Raw genomic sequence first — 22,961 nt, forward strand, 5'->3', positions numbered from 1 at the left:
AGTGAAAATGCTTACCCAATATAGAGCAGGGGTGGACAGTTCCGATCTTCGGGACTTATTAGTGTTTTACAGCAATGAGACATAAAATATCCAGGAAATCGACCCTAGAGGGCCTATCGATCCCTCACATCGGGAAATATTTCAGCGTGAATTAAGTTCCCACTCAGTGACGTTGTGGATTTGAGTTGACTGATAGGATAAGTAGTACTGTATACTTAGAAAAACATATTAGAAAAAAAAACACCCTGAACTCGTTGCCAGGGCACACACACATAGAAAACAAACATTCGTACTCATTCGAATCAAATCCTGCACCTCTGAAGGTGAGGTGATGTTCCAGTATTCCGACGTGCCAACCAGTGTTCTACCGCATCCTAATTAACATGTTCCCCTGGGGTCACCTGGCATCATGCCGCGTGCCCTCATGGGGGCCCGCCCCACAATTTGAAAAGCATACGTAGACATTAAGTGCTTGATTCAATAACGAGCCTGCGCCACTGTATGAAAAAATACATTTCTCTTGGCAGACAATTGTTGGCTCAATCAAACATTGGCAATCTCAAGCATTTCAAATTTCTGCCACAGACTTTAGCATAATGTGTATTCTTTAGTACAACATTGGTGTTCATACAGTTGTTTTACTACAGTCAAACCTCGGTTTTCGACCACAATCCGTTCGAGAAGGCGGTTCGAGAAGTGAATCGGTCAAATTCCGAATCTATTTTTCCCATTACAAATAATACAAAATTATTGCTCGGTCGGGTTTTCTCAGGTCCTTTCGGCTCATCTCGCGAGGTTCGACCTCCGAAATTTGTTCGACAACCGAATTTTTCGTTCGAATTCCGATTTGTCCGAGAACCGTGACGTTCGAAAACCGAGGTTTGACTGTATTTGTTTTTATAGGACACATTCAGGACACAAAACACAATTCATCATCATTTTCTGAGCCAGGGTATATAACGAGGCTAACCACAAGCTACGGTTAATGCCAGTATATTTTATATCACTAACAATCAAAATGGATGAAAATGAATATGCATGATAATGGCCTTCATTAAGATGAGAAAGACTGACAAGGATTCCGCCAGGTTTCTGGCTTACTATCGAATCTGAAGACAGCCATCAAATGCAATATTAAGTGGTCATCATTCCAGTGCTCTTTGAAAGAGGAGAGAATGAGTCTGTTGGCTTGCAATCTGCTATTTTCCAGTATACAGTGTATTCTCAGACCACCAACAGTCAGATAAAAAGCTCTCAGCTGTTCGTAACTACGGTGGTCCTGCCTGTGTGAGGCCAGACTGACCAGAACATTTGCGTTTGCGGTGAACGAATTCATTCAGCTTGCCATGCAACTGCAAAGAATCAGTTGTGCTAATTAAAGGAGAACAAGGAGATCCAAACATCTTGTCAAGGTTCTTATCATAAATCACAGATATAGCCCAAACAGTGCATTGAGAAGTCTGCAATTAAAATTAAGCACAGAAAGGTCAAATGGGTTGTTATACATCAGTTATTTCCTGTTGCAGCAGCACTATTTGATACCAGCGTGTCTCTTCCATCTACCCATCACCTCTGCTGCTTATACTCACTAGAGTCATGGATGTGCTGAAACCTATCCCAGCTGGCTTTGGTTGAAAACACCGGATGCCAGCCAATCGTAGGGTAATTTAGACAAACAATCATTCACACTCACAACTAAGGATGATTGAGTCCTCAACAAACCTAACATGCAGATTTTAAATTTATGAGGAAACCCAATAAAACCCTTGCAAACTTAGGCAGAACATGCAAACCCCACAAATGAAGGTCAGAGCCTACAGACAAATCCTCAGCCTCAGAACTACCGTATTTTCCGCCCTACAAGGCGCACCCAAAAACCTAAATTTTTATCAAAAGTCAACAGTGCGCCTTATAGTCCGGTGCGCCTTATATATGGATCAAGTTATGAATTTGTTGATCCATACTGGTTGTACACAGTGCTCTGCCAAAATGTTTTAGTACTTTCTGACTTTCTTTGTGGCGCCGTTGTGTGGCAGCCTTATGAGAGCCTATTGAGTTGCGCTCATGCCATCTGTGTGTCTTTTGTATACCCACTCTGTGGTATGGATACTGCTGGGGCCTGAATTTCCCCACCCCTGGGGATCAATAAATATTCAATCAATCAATCAAGAGCTCAGGCCAATATGCACTACATTTGCTGTCCATAAAAATTATTTTAAAAAATCCGTCTGATTAAGACTCCATCATCCATTTCTTTACCAGCGGTACATGGTCAACAATATCAATATGCAGTGCCAGCAGTGTAGTGGCAATTGGTAAATTTGGGACAAATCCCGAACGGCCAATTGATTCCAGGCCAATAAGGCCCAACGACTTATCATTTTTTTAAGTAGGCCCACTTTTCTATGTAATTTCCAACAAACACATCCTTTTTTAAACAAAACAATTACAGACTTCTCTTCAACAAATACAGGATGACTTAAAGGGTAGCTTGCATGTACAAGCGCACTGGCTGCGTGCACGCAAAAGGGCTGTAACGTACACAGCTGGCAAAAAAGTCCGTTTGCAGGCTGCAACAGTGGACTGTTACTTGCTGTTGTGCAATAACCAGAACAGCAGAGTGAAACCCTGTGCGTGTTTTGATGAAATCTAATTGGCGCTTTGCTTTCCAGTGGGGGTGGGAGTTCTCAGATGCTGCTGAGGCAGGATCCAGCAGCATGACATTTCAGCATAGTGGCAAAATGGCAAAATATTAGCTCCAGCAGGCCACGATGAAATTTAGAAATTGAGAACAGCGGTGACCAATTTCAGCAATGTTGAGGCTACAGAAATTACCCCCAAAGCATTGCAACGACTCCTTCAGGAAGCTACAATGGAACCCTGGACAACGTCCTAAACAACTGCTGATTACCCTCACCTCATTTAAGGGCTGTGTTCGTGACTCAACAACTGAGGAAAACACTGGGCCAAAATGAATACATTTATCACTGTATTTTACTAGAAAAAGGATGTCAAGTGACAGTCAAACATGGTATTAGTAGTGTGATGGTCTGAGGTTGGTTTGCTACATCAGGAACTGGATGACCATGAATTTAGCTCTTTACCAGAATATCCTGAGGAAGAATGTTTGCCCATCAGTTTGTAACCTCAAGCTGAAGAGCATTTGGGTTCTTCATCGCGACAACATTAAAAAATACATCAGCATCTGAATGCCTTTAAAAAAACAAACTGAAGATTCTTGAGCAGTCAATTCAAAGTCAAGGCTTGAATCTGATTGCAATGCTGTAACATTCATCCTCCTTTGTTTGCTGGGTGGAGAGCTGCATGGTCCTTCTTGTCTGAGGCCCCCACAGAGTTATAAACACCCTGCTCAAGAGTGCTGCAAGGAAATCCCTCACAGCAGTGCTTCTGTATGGAAATAACGTTGTAACATTCCTATGGCCCCCATTTGCAAACAACAACAACAACAACAATAACAAAGGGATGTCGTCTAATATGGACTTTTGGGCAGAATTTGGCAGCCTCAAACTCTTAAAGTCAGAATTGTACGAGGTAGATGTGGAAATGACTACCACTATAGCGTGCTTAATTCAGACACTTTGAAATAAAAGTAACAATAATAACCATAGGCCGGGAATTCCAGAGTCAACTGCTGTGGCACTCATGACCACATTTGGATTTGTGCATGAAGAAAACGATAAGACATCAATGCAGCGAAAAATCGGTGTGCGCCATTGGGCCGTCAATGCGCGTGTCCTTCTTTTGCGCATGCGCGGTAGCGCTGTTGGGAAGGTGCCTCTGGAGGAGTGGAAGGAAATGGGATGCGCTTGGAGCGCGAGCCGCTATGTGTCTGCCGAGGACTGCACACCAATCTGGCCAGCTGTTATTTCCCCGGTGGTCCGCTTGTCGGCTCGTCTTTTGCGCGGCGCAAAGTGATGCTCGCCGTACTTGGCCGATGCTTGCGGAGCCGCGTCTTTCACACGGTGGGAATAATGTCGCCCATAGGGGCGGTGTAAATCTGAAAACTGGGTTCAGTTTCTTCTCTTCGGATTAAATCTGCATATTGGTGTCGGTCACATTGGTGAGTAAGGCTATTTGAATCCGCTGGGGAAAAAAAACACACACACAAAAAATCACTGGAGCGTTGGGCAATCTGACCTGTCGCCTTGCAAGTTTTGATTTAAAGAGTCAAATATTTTATTTGGCAGCTATTGCAGACGCTGTTATCATGTTAATCACAAATTCACTAATCACTGGCATTGATTTGCATTAGATCTGACAGTCAAACATGAACTCAGTGCATGGATAATGTTTGAATCACCGCACGCAAACAAATCGCACCTCTTGTTGCACGTGAGCTGCAAACATTATGGATTGGGATTTTGCTGGGTGCAGACGACTGACTTCAATGTGGCTGTTGTGTCCTGTTAAATTGAACACGTCATTGAATATCTCCTCTTGAGGGAATTGTCTCGTATAAATTTAGATCTCTGAATTAGTTTATTTCCATTCAGGGTGGTGCGCTAATGCAGTTTCCCAGAAAGTTAGAAAAGTGCACTTGTCTTTAAAATTGACTGCAAATTTAATTGGGTAGCACAAATACAGTAGTGCATTTTTATCTCAACTAGAAAAAGTTAAAAAAAAAACACCAGAAATAAAATTTTGTTGATCAATTATGAATCGATAAAAATATTTCCTCTGAGACAGACAATTTATGATTGTCGTCTATTGAATAAATAATGTGTGAACCAACTTGTAGTGTTGTAAGTAAGGATATCTTTTTGACGCATTCACGTGACCCGGACTCTGAATAGCTGATCATTTTATCTACATTTTATGAGCTTGAAGATACTCAATTTTCCATATAGTCTGGGTGGAGAACAACAGGAAAGTTGCAAAATCCATCCCAAATGAAGAAATTCTTGTGTAACTGACCGCACTTTATTAGATTAAATGTAGTTCTATTCCCTCCATTTTGGGCACTGGAACACACAATGAAGAAAAGAGGGATGTTTGTTCTAAAATGGCCTGCTCAGTTCGTTCCTATGAGAACATGCATTTAGGAAGCAAAAGGATTTGATTAAATGCTTTTTTGAAACTGTGTCCTCACATTAAGTGTAGTTAAACTGCTACATCCCGATTTAGCTCGTCTGACTGGATTAAAAAAAAGGATTATGTGTTTGTGTTCAAGGTCATTCCCTATTGTGATTTTTTTTTTTTTTGCCCCAGGCGAAAACTCAGGAAACATCCAAAATGGGTTTGTCATTTGTACGTCATCCATGGCTCACAGAGCTTGTTAAGCATGCAAAGGTATTCGTGTCCTTCACATATGGGTTCTTGTTCGTTTGAAATCTTTAATGTCAAACACGAGTCATTCTGATTCATGGAATTAATCAGTTGTGCATTCAAGCAGTGTTTCGTAATGCTTCAATATTGTGAAAGAATATCAAGCCATTGTCTCTGCTCTCAAATGCTGTGGGCATGTCCTCAAATGTGCTGAAACCACGCTCAAACAAAGGAAATAGAGCTGCTGCGTGTCTTGTAGAGGTTTCCTCCGGCCACTAAAGGGCACTGGGCTATTGTTTATTGACATCTTGTTGATTGATTGATTGATTGAATATTTATTGATCCCCAGGGGTGGGGAAATTCAGGCCCCAGCAGTATCCATACCACAGAGTGGGTATACAAAAAACACACAGATGGCATGAGCGCAACTCAGTAGGCTCTCACAAGGCTGCCACACAACGGCGCCACAAAGAAAGTCAGAAAGTGCACAAGATAAAAGCCATCAAAGCAAATCAAAGCTAAAAGACAAAGGAAAAAAAAGCAACAGCGGCCACCTAGCACCCCTCAATACAAGAGAACACCCCAAAACACACAAAATAGCCTCCACGGGGTCCATCGACAGGTGTAAGGGCAGTCCAGTTCAACGGCGCCCAATGGACCGTGGTGGTGAATCGGTGAAAACATCACAAAGCAGGCAAACGTGTGAGCAGCGTCCCGGGCACCCTGTCGGGGGACGTGCAGATGGCCACCACGGGGCTAGCATGGCGAAAGTCGTCGGTTCCAACGAGCACGAGGGAGCGGACTCCCCACAGGTGTTGCGGCTGCAAGGCCAATGCGAGGGACCCGGTCATCACTGGTCGGATAAGCAGGAAGCCGTCGTAGAGTTACGCCGGTCTCGACCGATGATCCCGGTCCGGTCCCAGGAAGAAAAAATAAATAAAATAAAATATCCGATCCGAAGAGGTACCGAGGTGCGGTAGAAGGCACCAGCATCGCCGAATGGACAAAAAGACAGAAAGAAAAAGGAGAAAATAAGGAAATAAAGAGGAAAAGAGAGAACACTGCTGGGAGGCAGCCACTCACGGCGCCATACTAAGCACCCTTTTCGGTATTTTTGTTCTGGGTCATGTTGGAGCTTTACGTGCAGCTCGTATGGCATTCCCAACTTTACCCTTTTAAGTGGTCCCATTTTATTTATTATTAATTGTGTGTTGCTAGTGTTCCCTGCACATTAAATTTATTATGGTCGTAGCTGAGACTTAGTATGTTTGCAGAGCTCTTTGATCTCTGTCAATAAACATTATATTAATAAAAGGTATGAGTCCCCAAAGAAACATCTCTTTCCTGACAATCCTCTTTGTGCGTATTCTCTAACAAATGATGATTAAACATTAAAACACCTGTGGCTTATAGTCGGGTGCGACTTACATATGAAGAAAACAAGATTTTCCCCTAATTTTAGCTGGTGCGGTTTATAATCAGGTGCAGTTTATAGTCCAGAAATTACGGTAATTCTCAAGTCTTTTCAAGTTTGCAGCAATCACCTTCAAACTTGTATCATCTGAGTATCAGAATCTATAGGGACAATGTAAATGCAAAGTGCAGTCGTTGCGCTCACAAAAAAACGATAAAGCCAAGGTGCAACGTGCACATGTTTGAAGTACAGTTGTCTAAGTGGTGCTGCAGTTTTCTCAGAATACCATCTTAACAGGGAATCTGGTTGGAAGGAAGTTTACCCACCCTTCCAAAGAAAAAAAGGCTAAAACTGTTTTTCCCATGAAATCCTTAAGGCAGAGTCACTTGGTGGGAAGTTCCTGAATCATCCTTAATCATTCCAGTGTGTGACTACCATCATTGAATGGGAAGTGCTTTGATGGGAAGGGTAGATCTGATGCCACTGGGTCCCACTAGCATCACATCATGCTCAGTAATGTTGAAGTCCTTTGAAAACTGATTCGTGTAGCTGATTGATTGATTGATTGAACATTTATTGATCCCGGGGGTGGGGAAATTCAGGCCCCAGTTGGTCTCCATGGGGCTAGGACGGCGAAGGTCGTTGGTTCCAACGATCACGAGGGAGCGGAGTCCCCACAGGGGTTGTGGCTGCGAGGCCAAGGCGAGGGACCCGGTCGGTCAGCCCCGGCCGGATAAGCAGGAAGCCGCTTAAAAAAAACAAAAAACTCTTTTAATGCCAATTCCCACTCACTATGTGTAGTATACCCCAACCTCTAAGACCTACTTTACTCCAGTACATTCCGACTAACTGTTCTTTATTTTTACTGTACTAGAGCAAGAGCACGAGAAGCCGATCAGTTGTTTACCCAGAGTGGACAGTCACTGGAAATGACCGAGAGAAAAGGTAAACGAATTGCTGGTCAGTTAATGCCGTCACCGGTGAGCGAATTTTACTCTACTAGTATGAATAATACTGATTAAAATAAGAAGGCATTTACACTCTTTTGAAGGACTTTCTACCCTCTTTTGCACCAAAGATGATAATCTTTACAATTGAGCCAAGAATGCCTTTGTTGTGTTTCTTTGAAAGATTTTATCAAACAAATTATTTAGAGGATCATTTTTGAGTTCAGACAATATTGGACCTGAGAGACACCCTGTTCTTTTTTTCTTTACCTCTCTATATTAATTTGTCCTAAAAGTTTGATGGGGTACTTAAGTTCAAATTCTTTGACTCCAATCTCATTCAAGCGTCTTTTCTCATCCAAGCGTCTTTTCTATAGATGTAGCACTGTAAAAAAAGAAAGGTTCCTCCCTCAAACTGGTCCCATATTGTTGCATAGTTGAGCTTCAGGAAGGACTTACAATAGGTGTTTAATATGATTGTCTTTCACGTCAGTTTAATCTGAAGTCAATTTTGGTGTGATAACACAGGTCCTTTTGGTCTCGAAAACAGTCTTCAAAAAGAAATGCACACATCCTAATGAGTGACTGAACAGTAAGATAACACCTGCTGCTGCACATTTATGGAACTATACATATATGCTAACAAGTCAGGTCTCAAAGGGCAAGTCATATAGTTTGCATTAAATCCACAGTCTCTGGTGGTGTAAAATGTGCATGTTCTTCTTTCCTATCCTCACTTCCCCTCCAACTTTGGCTCTTCTTGATTTACTATCAGTGTTATGTTGCTGCAATGTTGTTGATTGGCTGTGCAGGACAAATTGGAAGCATTCCCAGTCAAGCTGTCTTTCGGGTAGAATGTCTATTTTTTTTTCTGCGTCCAGCCCTGCTTTCAGTTTATAAATGACAAAGTCTTCTACTTTTCAACTTTCATGTCATGTCTGCTTCTGGGTCCATTTTCTGCTCCATACGTGACTCGTTACTTGTTTTGGTTTAGGAAGATGTATTTTCATATATGAAGACTTTTGCTTTTCAATTTCTGTTATGCCGGCTTCTGGGTTCAAAAACTGCTCCACCCGTGACAGTACTGCAAAGGGAGGGGCTGACATAGAATTGTTTCTTGACGCACTCAACCACATCGTGCAATGAGCAGATATGACAGGGCAAACGGGAAAGTGAAGATGTCCCTGACAAGTAAGCTCTTTTCCTCTATGTGTGTGTCTGTGGCTTGACCATGGACTTGATGTAATATTTTGTGATGTAACATGAAATTGTAGATTTTTACTTTTCATTACTTTATCGAACAATGTGCAGATAATGGCAGCAATCCGTACCCCACATATGTAACAGTAACTGTGTATCAGAGATGTTGCAAGAAGACATTTGGGACAATTGTCTGCTTCCAGCTTTGTGGGAATAGTTTTAGGAAAGGTCCTTTTTTATTCCAGTGCAGAAATTGAGGTTTATAGAGTCACGGCTGGAGGAGTTCAATGTGGAAGAACTTGTCTTACAAAACCCATCAAACACCTTTGGGATGAATCAGAAAAGGTTCCAAATTCTTTGACTTCTGGAGGAATGGACAGAATATCCCATTGAACCCACTTGGTATGACTGCAAAAGGGCTGGACATGAGGTGTCAGAAAAGTGCCAGGACACACTACACCACACAACACAAAACATTATATTTCAAACAAGTATTTCCTTTATCCTTGTTTTGGGTGAATTAAAATGAAACCATTGTTTATAAATAAAATGATGATCAAGGTTTTTACCTTTTTTCACACACCAATAGCTGAATCATAATTAGTTTTTGTTAGCGATGGACAGATTAATCGATTATTGGAATGTGTTAGTGTAGCGCTAGAAATATAAACTTGTATTGGAACTTTTCTGACACCTCGTATTTTCCTGTGGGTGTATTGGCTATTTGTCCCAATATTTTACTCACACTGTACTCAAAGTAAAGTGTCCCCCCCCCCGTGATAACAATCGTTTGAAGTGGAAACATTTTGCAGTGGTGGGGTAATGTTTGCAATGTTTCACCTTAACCCATCTTCTCGCGTGTCACTTCAGTGTGGCTGTCAGCATGTGGTGGCAAGGCAGGATGTTTGGTAGCGTTGACGCCTCACACATCACTTCCTGAAACTCTAACGTTCATGACTCTGTAGTTTTTGCCACAAGGGTGAAGGGTAAAGCGAATATCACGTAGGATAAAAGATGCTGCACTAACAATATTAGTGCAGCAAAATTTATGATTGAGATTCAATATACAATATTTACAAAAATCCACTGCTAACTGTATAACATATAGCATTTTAAGACACCAAGTCTTTGGCTAAAGAATAAAATGCGTAGTCTTCAAAATACATTTGACTGACTTTGACTTTGACTTTTTTGACATTTTGTGATTGCTTGCCCTGAGTGCAAAAGAGACTGCCCTGCTGGTTCGAGATAACAATTATCACATGCAACTCCTGTGGTCTGCAGCATCTTTTTGGCAGTGATGAAAATGAGAATTGCAGTACAGTCCAACCACCAAAGTCAAGCTCACTCCATTCGGCCCTTTGATGAACATTTATGTTTCAAGCTTGCAGTATTACCACCGTAAAACTGTATAGGCAGTTTTTATATTTTCGGTACTCCTACCGTCATGCAAGTGTCTAAGAAAAATAAAACCACTCACCTCTTGAAGCTCTATACTGTGCTAGTGATGAGAATGAATAAATATTGTCTTGTATTTAATAACTGTATTTCTATTAGGACACACTTGTTAAACGTCACATTTAATTAATTAATTAATTAATTAATTATTTGCTCATACTAAAGAGCTTGATGTCATTAGTTTTTATATAACTACCATTATACTTTTTATACTTCGTTTTACTGCAATCAATTGTATTGCTCATACTAAAGAATCGTTAATTTTTATATAACTACCATTATATTTTTTACATTTGTTTTATTGCAATCAATCCATTCACCGATTTTCTGCTTGTCCTCATTAGGGTAAGCTTGAGTCTGAAACAAACTTAAATATATTCATTGAATTTAAAAAAACAACAACAACAACTTTGGAGGAATTACAAAAAAGTGGTTTAACTTTATTTAAGGTTTCAATTTGATCAAATAACTTGATGTTTTGCTGTGTGTGCAATTGTGCTTTATAATATATATTATATTGCAAATATTGATGTAATTCTTTTTTTTTTCTTTACTCCAGCATGGTGCCTTAGGCTTCTACCAGTTCTCCTCTTCTTCATGTCCTTTCTCACATACTACTACTGCTCCTATGCCATTCTTCAGAGGTAAAGACACACACACACACACACGCACACCCCATTTTGTTTGCCATTGCTCTGGTATTAAGGTCACATCCCTCCAAAAATGCCCACTCTGCTTTAAAACATAAAAGTAAGGACTGCAAAGTGCTGAGTCCCCAAGAGTAAAGTCGTCCAAGCCATTCACTGATCCTAGCTGCTGGTCAATCAGACCCTTATACAAACCTACGTTTGCAATTTTTGAGGCTTCTGGACTCAGTTTTTGTCTGGAGCAAAACTTTTTTTTTCCTTTTTTTTTTTTGTATTCAGCAGCAGTTTTCCGTTTCATGCCAGTGGTGGTGATTGTCTGTGCGTCTGTCTTTTCACAGCTTTACCGGCACCAGCAAGTCTGTCAACATTAGCAAGTCTCTGTGTGGTGGCTGGCTGATGCAGAAAAAGTGGCAGAGTCTCAACTTTAAGTGCGTCACGGCATGTCTGCTTTGTTTTTACGTGTCTATAACTTATTATATCAAGGCGAGAACTGTATTATTTGAACATAAAGGTTCCTGGTTCCTTGGCTGTGTTGGATAAAGTTGTTCCATCCATAATATTCTTCCCCCAGGCTGTTGCTCTGATGAACTCACACCACTCATAGAGTCTCAGAGACATTACTGTGCAATAACATCCTGCTCCTCACACCTTCTTGAATTTGTCTACACTGTTTTTGCATTATTCACATGTCCTGAATGTTGTTAGTCACCTAAATGTTGAACAGAGGGTGTGTTTCTACCGAAGTCAAATTCCTTGTTTGGCACGCTCAAACATGGCGAATAAAAAAACTCTTGAACTTGAACTCTTGAACTAATATTCAGCTTCACCTTCAATAGAAGGTTAATATGTTACCTTTGACTGACTTGACAAATGCCTTATCTCAACTTTGTGATACGAGCGCTCAGTAAGCTGGGCAATTAAACTCAGTTCAGCTCAACTAACAAAAACCAGCAGTTTGGCAAATAGTGAACATTTCATCAACAAAGAGGTTTCAAACAGTTTAATGACACTCCCAGTTGAAGTTTACTGTCAAACTAAGAAAACTCACTCCTTGTTTTTAAAACAGCCAAATTACATTGCCTTAGGAACAAGAACACTAACATCCATCATGTAATGGAAAATACCATTGACATGCTAACTGCATTGACGGTTGCTTTAAGCAACGGATATTTAAACGGCAAAATAGACAGACAATTATTTTACATATTACATTATTTTATAATCATTACTCCAAAGGGTATATTCTTTATCCTCTACAAAAATTAATAATTTTATAGAATCTTAGTGAGTATTAGTCAAAGAAATCTATTCTTTAGGATTGTGAGACAGTTCTGCCTGCCAGTGGCCAAGGTGGGCACACCGGGAGGAGCAGCACACTGAATAAAATTGCAACATTAAATCATAATGCACAAGAAACTGTTTAAGGCTTTTAATTACAGATTAATTATGCTAATATACGATGTTTATAATAGTACAATATTAAAAAGCGCTCTCATCAAATTTTCCATACAAAATGCATTTTTAGAGGGCGGGGCGGGCTGGAACAGAATAAAGGTATTTCCATTTATTTTAAGGGGGAAAGATTTGAAATAGGAGTGTTTTGAGTGTGATCACGGAATGAATTAAATTAATATTATATTAATTATCTCAAAGCACCACTACGCATGAATTCTTCGTGATACTTCTCTTTTGTTGGATGTCATTATACTGAACAGATGTAGCTCCTGAAGTGAAGTGTCTGCAGAGTGTTTATTATTGATCCCTTTCCAAATATTGTTATAGTTTCCATCTGTAGTCTATCACAAAACATATCAAGAACAGTTTATTTATTTTCCCTCAGCTCTTAATTCTCTACTTCAACATGTTGATCTTTTAAAACCCTAATCTATATGAGAAAAAACATTGAATACATAAAGTTCACTTTTTTTTTATGCTTGCGATTCACATCAGCCATTACAGTCCCTGGGTGGTCTTCCAGGTAATTGCAGTGATCTTTTGTATAATTAAACCCTTCCCCTAAAGTATATCTCCATGTCCTATGGCGAGCTAGCTGGCATATGATGATAGTAACTGTTTGTCAAGATAGGTCATAAACCGTTTGAGTCCAAAGCCGACGAACACAAAAACATTTGATGCATTTGTCTTGCCTCAGAACGTCTTGTTGTTTTCTTTTCCCTTTCCTCCGCCAAAGCGTGCCAACAGAGTATTTTAATGAGGGTCATAGCAATTCAAATTGACCGTCTGCTCTGCTGATAATGAGTGTTTCACCTTTCTAATATATACCAGAAGCACATTGGCAAGTTAATGATATGCCCAAGCCAAGCACAAGGAGTTCTCTACATCACTGGGATGTGTTTACTGGCTGTATAGTTGACATTGTCTATTGTGTGCTTTTTCATCACTGAACAACCACAAAAATGACTTTGCTGCCACTTCTTTTTTTTTTAATCTGTAATTAGATTCATGTGGTGTACTGTTGTGTAATAATTGATGTTTTTCCAACAGCATTAGCAGGCAGACGCAGCTCTTTCTAAAACTAGGAGATTTCTTCTGGCGAGAACATCTGTCAACGTTGCCGCTACCTTATGGCATCAAGGGCAATGGTATGTACAGTATAAGTAGATATTGTGTGCTGTTCTTTTCCTTTTTGTTTTTTTAAAAGGTAACACTTTTTTTAGACTGAATCTCTGTATTTTTGTGTCTTCTATGACTCAAACTGATAAAGAACATTTGTCCTGTTTATAAATTCCAGGGGCCATACAAATGAAAAAATATGATGCAACATCAGATTTTTTTTTTTTTACATCAAATACTGCACGTTGATTTGTTTTTAGAATTACATACCACAAAGGATTAAACGCTCCCGCTGGACCGTACATGGCGCACGTGCCGTAGTTTCTCCACCCCTCCTTTAATCCTCCTGATGCAGCCTGCTTCTTGATTTATTTGTTCTCTTACAATCTTATGTTTTAAACTGCTCCCTTTTGCCTTTTCCTCCCAGAACTGCAGCTCCTGAAAATTCTCGCAGCAACAGCAAATGATCAGATGCCGGCCAACATAGAGAAGTAAATGGGACACGGCTAAGTGCCTTGGTTTTAGTTTTGTATTAGATTTCATCCAGAAAGATGAACAATGTCTCTTGCCTTTCTTTTCTTCCAGCCTTGAATGCAGAACCTGTGTTGTCATAGGCAACGGTTTTGCCATTAAAAACACATCCCTCGGAGGCATCATTAACAAACATGATGTGGTCATCCGGTAAGAATAAATGAATTGTATTTATTGTGGTGATATGCTTTACATTGCTCACGCCGTGTAAGGCGCCCTATTCAAGAGCATCACCCAAAGTTGGGACGTTTAAAAAGAAAAAAAAAACTCGTATTAAATAAATCCAGAACTAGAAAATGGATTTTTGTTAATATATATATTCTGTAATGTTCAGCATTAAGACTTCAATTTTCTGTTTTTATTTAATCTCTGCTATCAGAAAACCTTGGGAAAATTTAACGTAAGGTTTGTCCAAGGGAAAAAAGATAATGTTTTGTCATGCCTGGCACGAAAGCACAAATCTGACTTTACAGCTTGGAGCAGACACATGCATGCACACACTGAGTTGCTCTAAGCCTCTTTCAAACAGCCAAGCTGTTGGCTTGGTTACAATGCATTTTTCTCCCCAACATCAACGTGTCCGGGGTCTCCTCCCTAACCTCTCCCTCTGAAGCTAATCATTCCTGGGACATGTAGGTTATTGATGGTCTGAATTCAATGCATGCCTGGGAGCAAACGTCATTGGACTTGTGTCATTGAAAGACAACTTGAACTTTTATTAAGCCTACTGAGGCTTGTGTGCAACCAAAAATAGTCGAGGGGTTTCATAATACTATTGGAATTTTTATCTTACTGAAGAACAAAGTGAATAGATATTTATCGATGGTCAGCCTGATACTATTAGTAGGACACAGAACGAAGCAGGATTGGGCAGTTTGGAATTCGAGAATCTTCTATATGAAGGCGCCAAATATAATTTCACTCTTTGCGTCAACTTTTCTGGGTCGTCCATTAGAGAGGAGGTTCTAACAGTAGCAAGCTGACAAGAGTTCCCAAAAATGAGTTTGTCATAATGTTAACTTTTGTGAGAGTGGCCACCTTATTATCATTTAGAAAATTTGGATGGTGACAATTTTCCACATTTTTACTAATATGTTTTTAGATGAAAATAAGTAGTGTGGGGAAACGTACATATACTGCATTTAATAATCCATGTATTGACTGTAGTTTAAATTCACAGCCATTATTTTCTAATGTATTTAATTGTGTTCCTTGAATGTATCCACATTAGAAGGTGAAAACTGATGAAGTTATCCAATTGCATGACTTTGGATTTTTTCATTTTCAATGCACATATTGACAGAAAAAATTAGTGGAGTCATGTTACGCAAATCTTATTGAGTAAATTCCATGGTTGTCCACCATTTGAGTAAATATAGTAAATATGAAAGAAATTGGAGGAATGTCCTGCTGACAGTACAAATAACGTTGACCACAGAACTTTTCTTGGTGATGGGAAGTGTGGGCGAGAAATCAGCATGAACATTTGTAGGATTTTGAAAATGGGAACTTATTATCCGTGCAAATCTTCTCTTACAGATTGAACGACTCTCCGGTGAGGGGCTATGAGGACGACGTCGGTAACAAGACCACCATGAGGTTCTTCTACCCTGAGTCTGCCTCCTATAATCCAGGCTTGAACAATGAGCCTGGCACATTAATGGTCTTGGTGCCATTTAAACAACAAGATCTACGGTGGCTCAAAGAAATACTCTACAACGAAAAGAGGGTACGATGTGTGAAAAAGCTCGAGCTCTCTCACTGTTATGCAATTGCATGCACACGCGCGCACACGCACACGCACACGCACACACACACACGAACACACTCACACACTGCTTTCTCCAACCCTTGCCAGCCAACCATGTCAGGAACAAGTACTGATACGCTATTGACAAAGTGCTTTTTCCGTCACGGGCCTCTGTCATTGTAGTTGCAGCCTGCTTGTCCTAACAGTTGCTGGGCCATTAGCTGCTAATTATGCACATGGCCATGCCTCAAGTCATGAGGGACTTAGTGGATGGCTTGTATCTCTTGTTTTGTACTGGAAATGACTTATCTTTCTGCTTATTTATGTCTGCATTCACTCCAGGTCAGGAAAGGCTTTTGGAAACCCCCTCCCCAAATCTGGTTGGGTGATGTCGGTCAAATCCGAGTGCTGGACCCGCACTTTTTGCACCAGACAGCAAAGAAGCTGCTACAAATCCCTCTGAACCCCAAGAGTAAACAGGTGAGGCTCGACTTTTCAGTTTCGAAAATCATCAATCTGTAAGGCAGCTAGGCAAAGCGAAACGATGGTAGCAATTAACTGTGACCAGTCGGCAGTCTTAGCCGCAAGTTCTCCTGCTGGGAATCATTGGTGTTGTTTGTTCCCACTTACGTCTCCCACTCGAATGGGCTGGTTTGAGCATCCGCTGAGCGGTCAAGGGTACTTGAGTGATAAACCGTCCTCTGAGTTCAAGTGTTACTCGGTCAATAGTCATTTGTGTGGGGATCCAGTTACAACAAATTATGAGAAAGAACTTCAGTTTACGATGCAAGATAAACCCTCCTCATTATCAAGATTGCAGCAGTGAATGGCTGAGAAGTAATTTGCTTGTCATAGAAATCCAAAATACGGTTTGCATTTCAACTATAAGGGACAACCGACAACACTCCCAAAAGCTGGTTGTTGTTGCTCAGTAATTTGACAGTCCAAGAAATTTAAAAGAATCACATAGGAAACTTTGAAGAGGTATTCATGGTGACAACAAGAAAACATGACGCAGTTTTTGTTTTTTGCAGTGAGTCATTGATCTGCTTTCACTTGAAAACTTGGATCTCTGCTCTATTTGGCTTATGAGCCTGGACTTTGAAACACTTTCCCTCCAAATGACCTCCTCGATCTCTTGGGCCGTTGTTTGTATGGCGAAGCCAAGTTTCTTTTGCTTCTGCCTTGTTATCCATTTTTGTCAAAGAATGAGACCTGGTTATCCTTTTGGAAAAAAAATTGTATATATTCAGTATGTGTTTTTAGAATTAATCGTCCGATTAATCAATTATCTTTTCTTTTTTTTGAAATATCAACATTGTCCTTAAAAAAGTCATGTCAGTCAGGCCCCAGTCTGTGGATAGTGTGTATGAGGCACAAGCACTGGGAAGGCAGAAATCATCAGACTTGGCCCACAGGAGCTCTGCACCATCTGCACAAATTTTATAGAGCATTCCAGAAGGGGAAAATGGCGTTAAGGGGACCAGCACCAATCAGCACACAACTTGTGCCTGTAAGTGGTTAACCTCGGGGTGTTGACTCTTTTTAACCTTCAAGGATTACACAAAAAGTACTCAACAAATTAGCGCAAAACTTTGTGGAGTGTTGCGGGGTGTGGGCCAAGGAAGGAAGGACGGAAGGAAGGAAAGACATTAGGGGCAGATCAGAAGAAGTGGGTGTTTATGAAGCTGTACTGTTTTGCTGAAGATTCAGATTAGTCTTGTTTGACATGGGCCCTGTCCCCTTCTGGAAGCATTGGGTGAAAAAAAAAAAAAAAGAGTTATGTCTTAATAATTGGACCCTATTTCGATTGCCTTGCATTGCATTGAATTCCTGCGAGCTTGCTTACAATATGGCCCCCAGTCTATGTCCAGTCTGTTTTCTACAACATTGGTCTTGACTAGTTTGTGGTGTAAATTACGATATAAGGTACAACATCTTGAAGCACACCTTCTTTGCTCAATGGCATTTCCCTCTTACCCATCAAGGACATTTACCAGTAGTCAAATGGCCATCCCTAGCACCACCTGACAAAACAAGCTTGCGCCACAAGGGAAACCACAGAGTTGAATAAAAACAGACTCAGTGGTGCTAGTATGAAATGATTTATTCCCTCCACATTTCCAGCCTTAAGTTATTAAACTGCATCCATCAGTCATAACTGCTGTTTTTTTTCTCCTTCCCTGCCAAATCAATGACCACTTTACCAAAAATCCACATTGGTGTGTACTGTCCACCGCTGATCCCTCTTCATCATCTCCATTGCCAGCCCTTGTACAAAGCCACATGATCCTCACAGTGTGTGTTCACACTCCTCTCCCAAAACACAGGCATGTTCAGTGACAGTGTTCAGCCCACTCACCAAGGCTCCTCAGGCCTGTGTCCAAACTACACAAAGCTCTGGCATCGACCCTATGAGACTCATACACACAGAATGTCAGCTATGTCATAATAATCTGAATGAACACAAAAAAAACATTACTGCTTATTGATAGAGTACGTTATAGCATGTTAGTCCATGACATGGGTGCAAGAGGATTATCCTTTTAGTTATGTTTAAAAACGGTCACTTCGTCATCTATTAAAATCCAACCGGTTTGCTAAAACTGCTGTCCAGATGAATTTCTTGGCTCAGCTCTTTCTTCCACAGTCTGTGTGGTTGTCTACATATACATTTTGCAAATGTTACAAGCTAAAATACGCATTCCCCTCCTAACTGAACTTGCATGATATTCTACTTGCTTGCCAAGAACAACTACAAAAAAAGAAGTTCATGACTGCATGGCCAACTTTTTGTTCTGATTACCTTGTTCTGATTAAGCAAACATGATATGGCTTTAGACTTATTGGATTCAATTCATTAGAGAGAGGCTAATACATTCATACATTCGCAATATACACCAAACTATTAGACATGTTTATAGAGAGTAAAAACCTGTAGTTTTGGTTTGAATTAATGTCAAGCCAAAGCTGGAGGATGTCTGAAGTGGGTCATCGTGGGCTTGGATATGCATATTAGCTTTGTACAGTCTAAATGTCAAACCAGATATGATCAAAAAAGAAAAGAGAGGATTTTGCTCTTCAGCCCATGTGGAACTAATTCTTATTTGTGAGCACAGATAATCATTAAGATGCTGTCCTTTGGGGCCTCTCATAAAAGACTACACAACAAACATGTCTGAACCCATTACTCTTGTGTTAGTTAGATCCCATAGTACCATGAAAGTCCACAACTAGTATTTGTAACATGACGCCGTACGTTCTTTGCTTCGGTCGCCATTTAAATTTTAAGGAGAGATCAATTTCAACTTTTATCAGCTTGTTGTTCATTTGTTATCAGTATGGCTTCATACAAGTTTGTTTTCCATTATTAATACAGCATTTAAAAGCATTTACAAACTAAAGGATTTCAAACATTAGAAAAGCAAAGTAAAGAAATCAAAAGTAGATCATTAAAGTTATTAAAAGAATGTGCAACACTCCTTTAGGAAATGTATTTTCTACATATATAACCAATAAATGAACATAACTGAAACCTTGCTGCAGACATTTTTAGACCATATTATTAAGCTTGAAAAAAATTAAATTGTGCCTTCTATTATATTCCCATTAATAAAATGGAATAAATCCATTTCAAATGGAAATGACCCATATCAGGGTGAAACTGTTGCAATCATAAAATATTCCATATCTGTTCTTACTGGCTTCACTGGTATCCTTCATCAAAAGTTTGTAGCGTTTTTTTAAAAAACGTTATTTTCAATAGAACTGTTGCTAAGGCATCCTCATACTGGTATCTTTGTAGGCGCGGCTGTTGTTCACATTGAGATTAGATTGCATGTTTGCTCTCCTGACATTTATCATGAATTCATCTTGGGTGATAAGTTGTACTGTTATATTCTTGACATTTCAGCCAAACAAAAAAATGAACGTGCACTCACTCACTCACTCACTCACTCACTCACTCACTCACTCACTCACTCACTCACTCACTCACTCACTCACTCACTCACTCACTCACTCACTCACTCACTCACTCACTCACTGTACAAATATTTTTTTCTGACTAATAGTACAATTAATGTCAAGTGAAATTGGTAAATTTAAAAAAATACTCCATCCATCCATTTTCTGTACCGCTTTGTCCTCACGGCGGACGCAGACGTCATTGGGCAGTAGGCAGGGGGACACCCTGAACCGGTTGCCAGCCAATCACAGGGCACACAGAGATGAACAAGCATCCGCACTCGCACTCACACCTAAGGGCAATTTGGAATGCAAGCATGTTTTTGGAATGTGGGAGGAAACCGGAGTGCCCAGAGAAAACCCACGCGGACACGGGGAGAACATGCAAACTCCACACAGGGAGGGCCGGAGGTGGAATCGAACCCGCACCCTCCTAACTGTGAGGCGGACGTGCTAACCATTATTATTATGGGTAATTGTGGAGAAACTGCAGAATGGACATAACCCCAAATTACGGTGTGTGCCCATAATATCAACATAAAGTTTTCCTATTCAGACTCAAGTTTTTATTGAAAACGTTTCCAAATGTAGAAGTATTAGCACCACCTCACTTCTATTGACTTCTATTGCCATCTAGTGGCACAACGCAGTAGTGCATACTGAATGGGATGAGAGGTGATTTTGAACATTCATTCCAGCACAGTACATAGATTTCTATTGCATGCACCACCGTTCAAAAGATTGTGGTCACCCAGACGATTTAGTGTTTTCCGTGAAAATTAACATAGTTGCACAAGGGCTTTGAAGGGTTTACCAATCATCCATTAGCTTTCTAACACAGTTAGCAAACACAATGGACCATTAGGACACTGGAGGGATGGTTGCTGTAAATGGGCCTTTATACACCTATGTAGATATTGCAATAAAAAACAGACGTTTGAAGCTAGAATAGTCATTTACCACATTAACAATGTTTGGTGTGTAGTCCTGATTAGTTTAATGTTATTCTCATTGAAAAAAATAGTGTGATTTTATTTTTAAAATAAAGACATTTCTAAGTGACTCCAAACTTTTGAATGGGAGTGTATGTGTCAATTGAACTGTAGCTCAAGTCCAAATTTCTAAATCAAGTAAAACCCTTACTGATTTGAGATTGATGTTCAAATGTTATTCCATTTTCTCCAATACCACCACCGGAACATTTTGAATTATATCATTCAAGATGATAGCCAAAGCTAAAAGACTGAATAGTCCAACAAAAGACCGCATTGATTTCCAATCAGCTGTCAATCAGCTGTTTTTAGGGGTATCACATGAAGAACCTGTTTTTTCTTTTCTTTCGTTTTTTTACATCTCACCCATCATTCATTGCTAATGCAGTCAAAGTAAGAATCCAATCGATCCTAGAATTATATTAGAAAACGCAGTTCATTGTGTAAGGACATAGCAAACATCAGTTAGTTTCTCAAACATTGTATTAACAGTTTGAATTTCACATGATATTATACAGCTCGATTGATTTCCATTTGGGTTTCAAACAAACCAATGTGCGTTTCTCCCCCAGAAGCCAGTTCATCCCACGACGGGAATCCTTGCTGTCTTTGTTGCTCTCAACTACTGCGATGTGGTCCACCTAGCTGGTTTTGGGTATCCAAACTCAAGGAACATCAAGCACCCAATTCATTACTACGGCTATGATACTATGAAAGCAATGAAGGTAGGAGCTGCTGGTCCTTAAAGTGATACACATAGCACCAGTTTAATCCTATTTCTGTCCCTGTTGTAGAACTCTTACCATGACCTTGGTCTTGAAGCTGAAGCCTTAAAAAGACTGGAGGACTCAGGTGCCATCCTTTATCTGCACCCGCATTTATGATACTGTATGATAGGTTGCAAAATCAATCTATGCATGAGGTCATCTGATCTCAGTTGAAATTTCATAGTGATTTTACAGATTAGGATTATTGTTATTGTATGTTATTTTTCAATAACATCACAAATACACAATCACAAATAATTCACACGGCACTTGGCCTCCTCTCATATTGGAAATATGAAAGGTATCAAAGTTTTTTTTTTTTTATTTATTATTATTTTTCTTCAAAAGCAATGCAACTGATACTGGTACCACTGGATACTTTGATTGTACAGAATGAAATAAATGTTTAAATAAAAAAATGAACCTTTTTTTTAGTGGCGTTTGTGTTCAAGCTAGATTACTGTTGGCCACTAGATGGCAGTCAGCCTCCTTCGGGTGCTTCCACATCAAAACCTCTATATGCATAAAAGTTGACAAACAAGTAAAATATCCTGCTAAGAGTTAAAAGCATAATTATGTTTTAATTATTTATTTTTTAATCAAATTCTTGTATTGAGATTCATTGGACTCTAGTGTACCTGATGTAAAATATTTTGAATTACAGTATTAAACTTATTAGCTCACATGTACAACATGGACATCTGGATGAGCAGAATGACATTACGCTATCAGGGCCTTGAGCAAATGCTACTCACATGTCAAGTCATTAGTGTTGCCATGATTTACCCCTTGGCATTTAAAAACTAGTTTAGTTTATGGTGCATGATAGTTAACTTTGAATGACTGCTAAACTGAGGCTAATGTAAAAGTGGTACCACTAATTTTATTTCTGTTTGGCCGTCGTTTTTGACATTCTAGAGTAGTGGTGTCAAACTCTTTTTTTTTGCGGGTCGCATTGTAGTCATAGCTTCTTTCGGAGGGTCATTATGACTGTCAACCCAAATAAATGTATGAGCACCTCATATTATATACAGTTAAAGCTACAAAACAAACTGACAAATAACGTTTTCAAATCAGACGAGTAAAAACTGGTGAAATATTTAAAAAGATATATTTGTAATTCTAGTAATGACACGAGTTTGATGCACAATTTGTCTTCGTGGGCCACATAAAGTGATGTGGCAGGCCGTATCTGGCCCCCGGGCCTTGAGTTTGACACCTGTGTTCTCGAGCTTCCTTGATTTACCAAGCATTTCAAACTATTACAACTTCATAAGATTCACAAAATTCAAATCATGTTGGGAATACAGTTCACATTCCGTCATTTCACTCACATAAAAAAACTTTAACTCAATGAGACGTTGGTCAAATTCAAACATTCAGAGAATACTGGGAACTATTCCAATATTTCCACGGCTTTACAATTTTC

At 39.9% G+C, this 22,961-nt stretch overlaps 1 protein-coding gene across 5 annotated transcripts; it reads left to right on the forward strand.

The window, feature by feature from the left end:
* Positions 1-3,810: 3,810 nt before the first annotated feature.
* On the forward strand, positions 3,811-21,960 carry st3gal4 (ST3 beta-galactoside alpha-2,3-sialyltransferase 4). Of its 5 annotated transcripts, none has more exons than XM_061281719.1 (12): positions 3,811-4,081; positions 5,230-5,310; positions 7,575-7,645; positions 10,865-10,949; positions 11,291-11,380; positions 13,458-13,555; positions 13,954-14,017; positions 14,112-14,207; positions 15,597-15,786; positions 16,150-16,287; positions 21,341-21,490; positions 21,560-21,960. In XM_061281719.1, the coding sequence occupies exons 2-12, from the start codon at positions 5,303-5,305 to the stop codon at positions 21,647-21,649; spliced, it is 1,080 nt and encodes a 359-aa protein (XP_061137703.1). In that variant the 5' UTR covers positions 3,811-4,081; positions 5,230-5,302; the 3' UTR covers positions 21,650-21,960. The 5 variants fall into 5 exon arrangements, with proteins under 5 accessions (XP_061137703.1, XP_061137702.1, XP_061137705.1 ...); XM_061281718.1 differs by having other exon boundaries at positions 3,814-4,081; positions 21,338-21,490; XM_061281721.1 differs by lacking the exon at positions 5,230-5,310 and having other exon boundaries at positions 3,815-4,081; positions 21,338-21,490.
* Positions 21,961-22,961: the final 1,001 nt, after the last annotated feature.

This window comes from Syngnathus typhle, linkage group LG6 (assembly GCF_033458585.1).
Source record: "Syngnathus typhle isolate RoL2023-S1 ecotype Sweden linkage group LG6, RoL_Styp_1.0, whole genome shotgun sequence".
NCBI lineage: Eukaryota > Metazoa > Chordata > Actinopteri > Syngnathiformes > Syngnathidae > Syngnathus > Syngnathus typhle.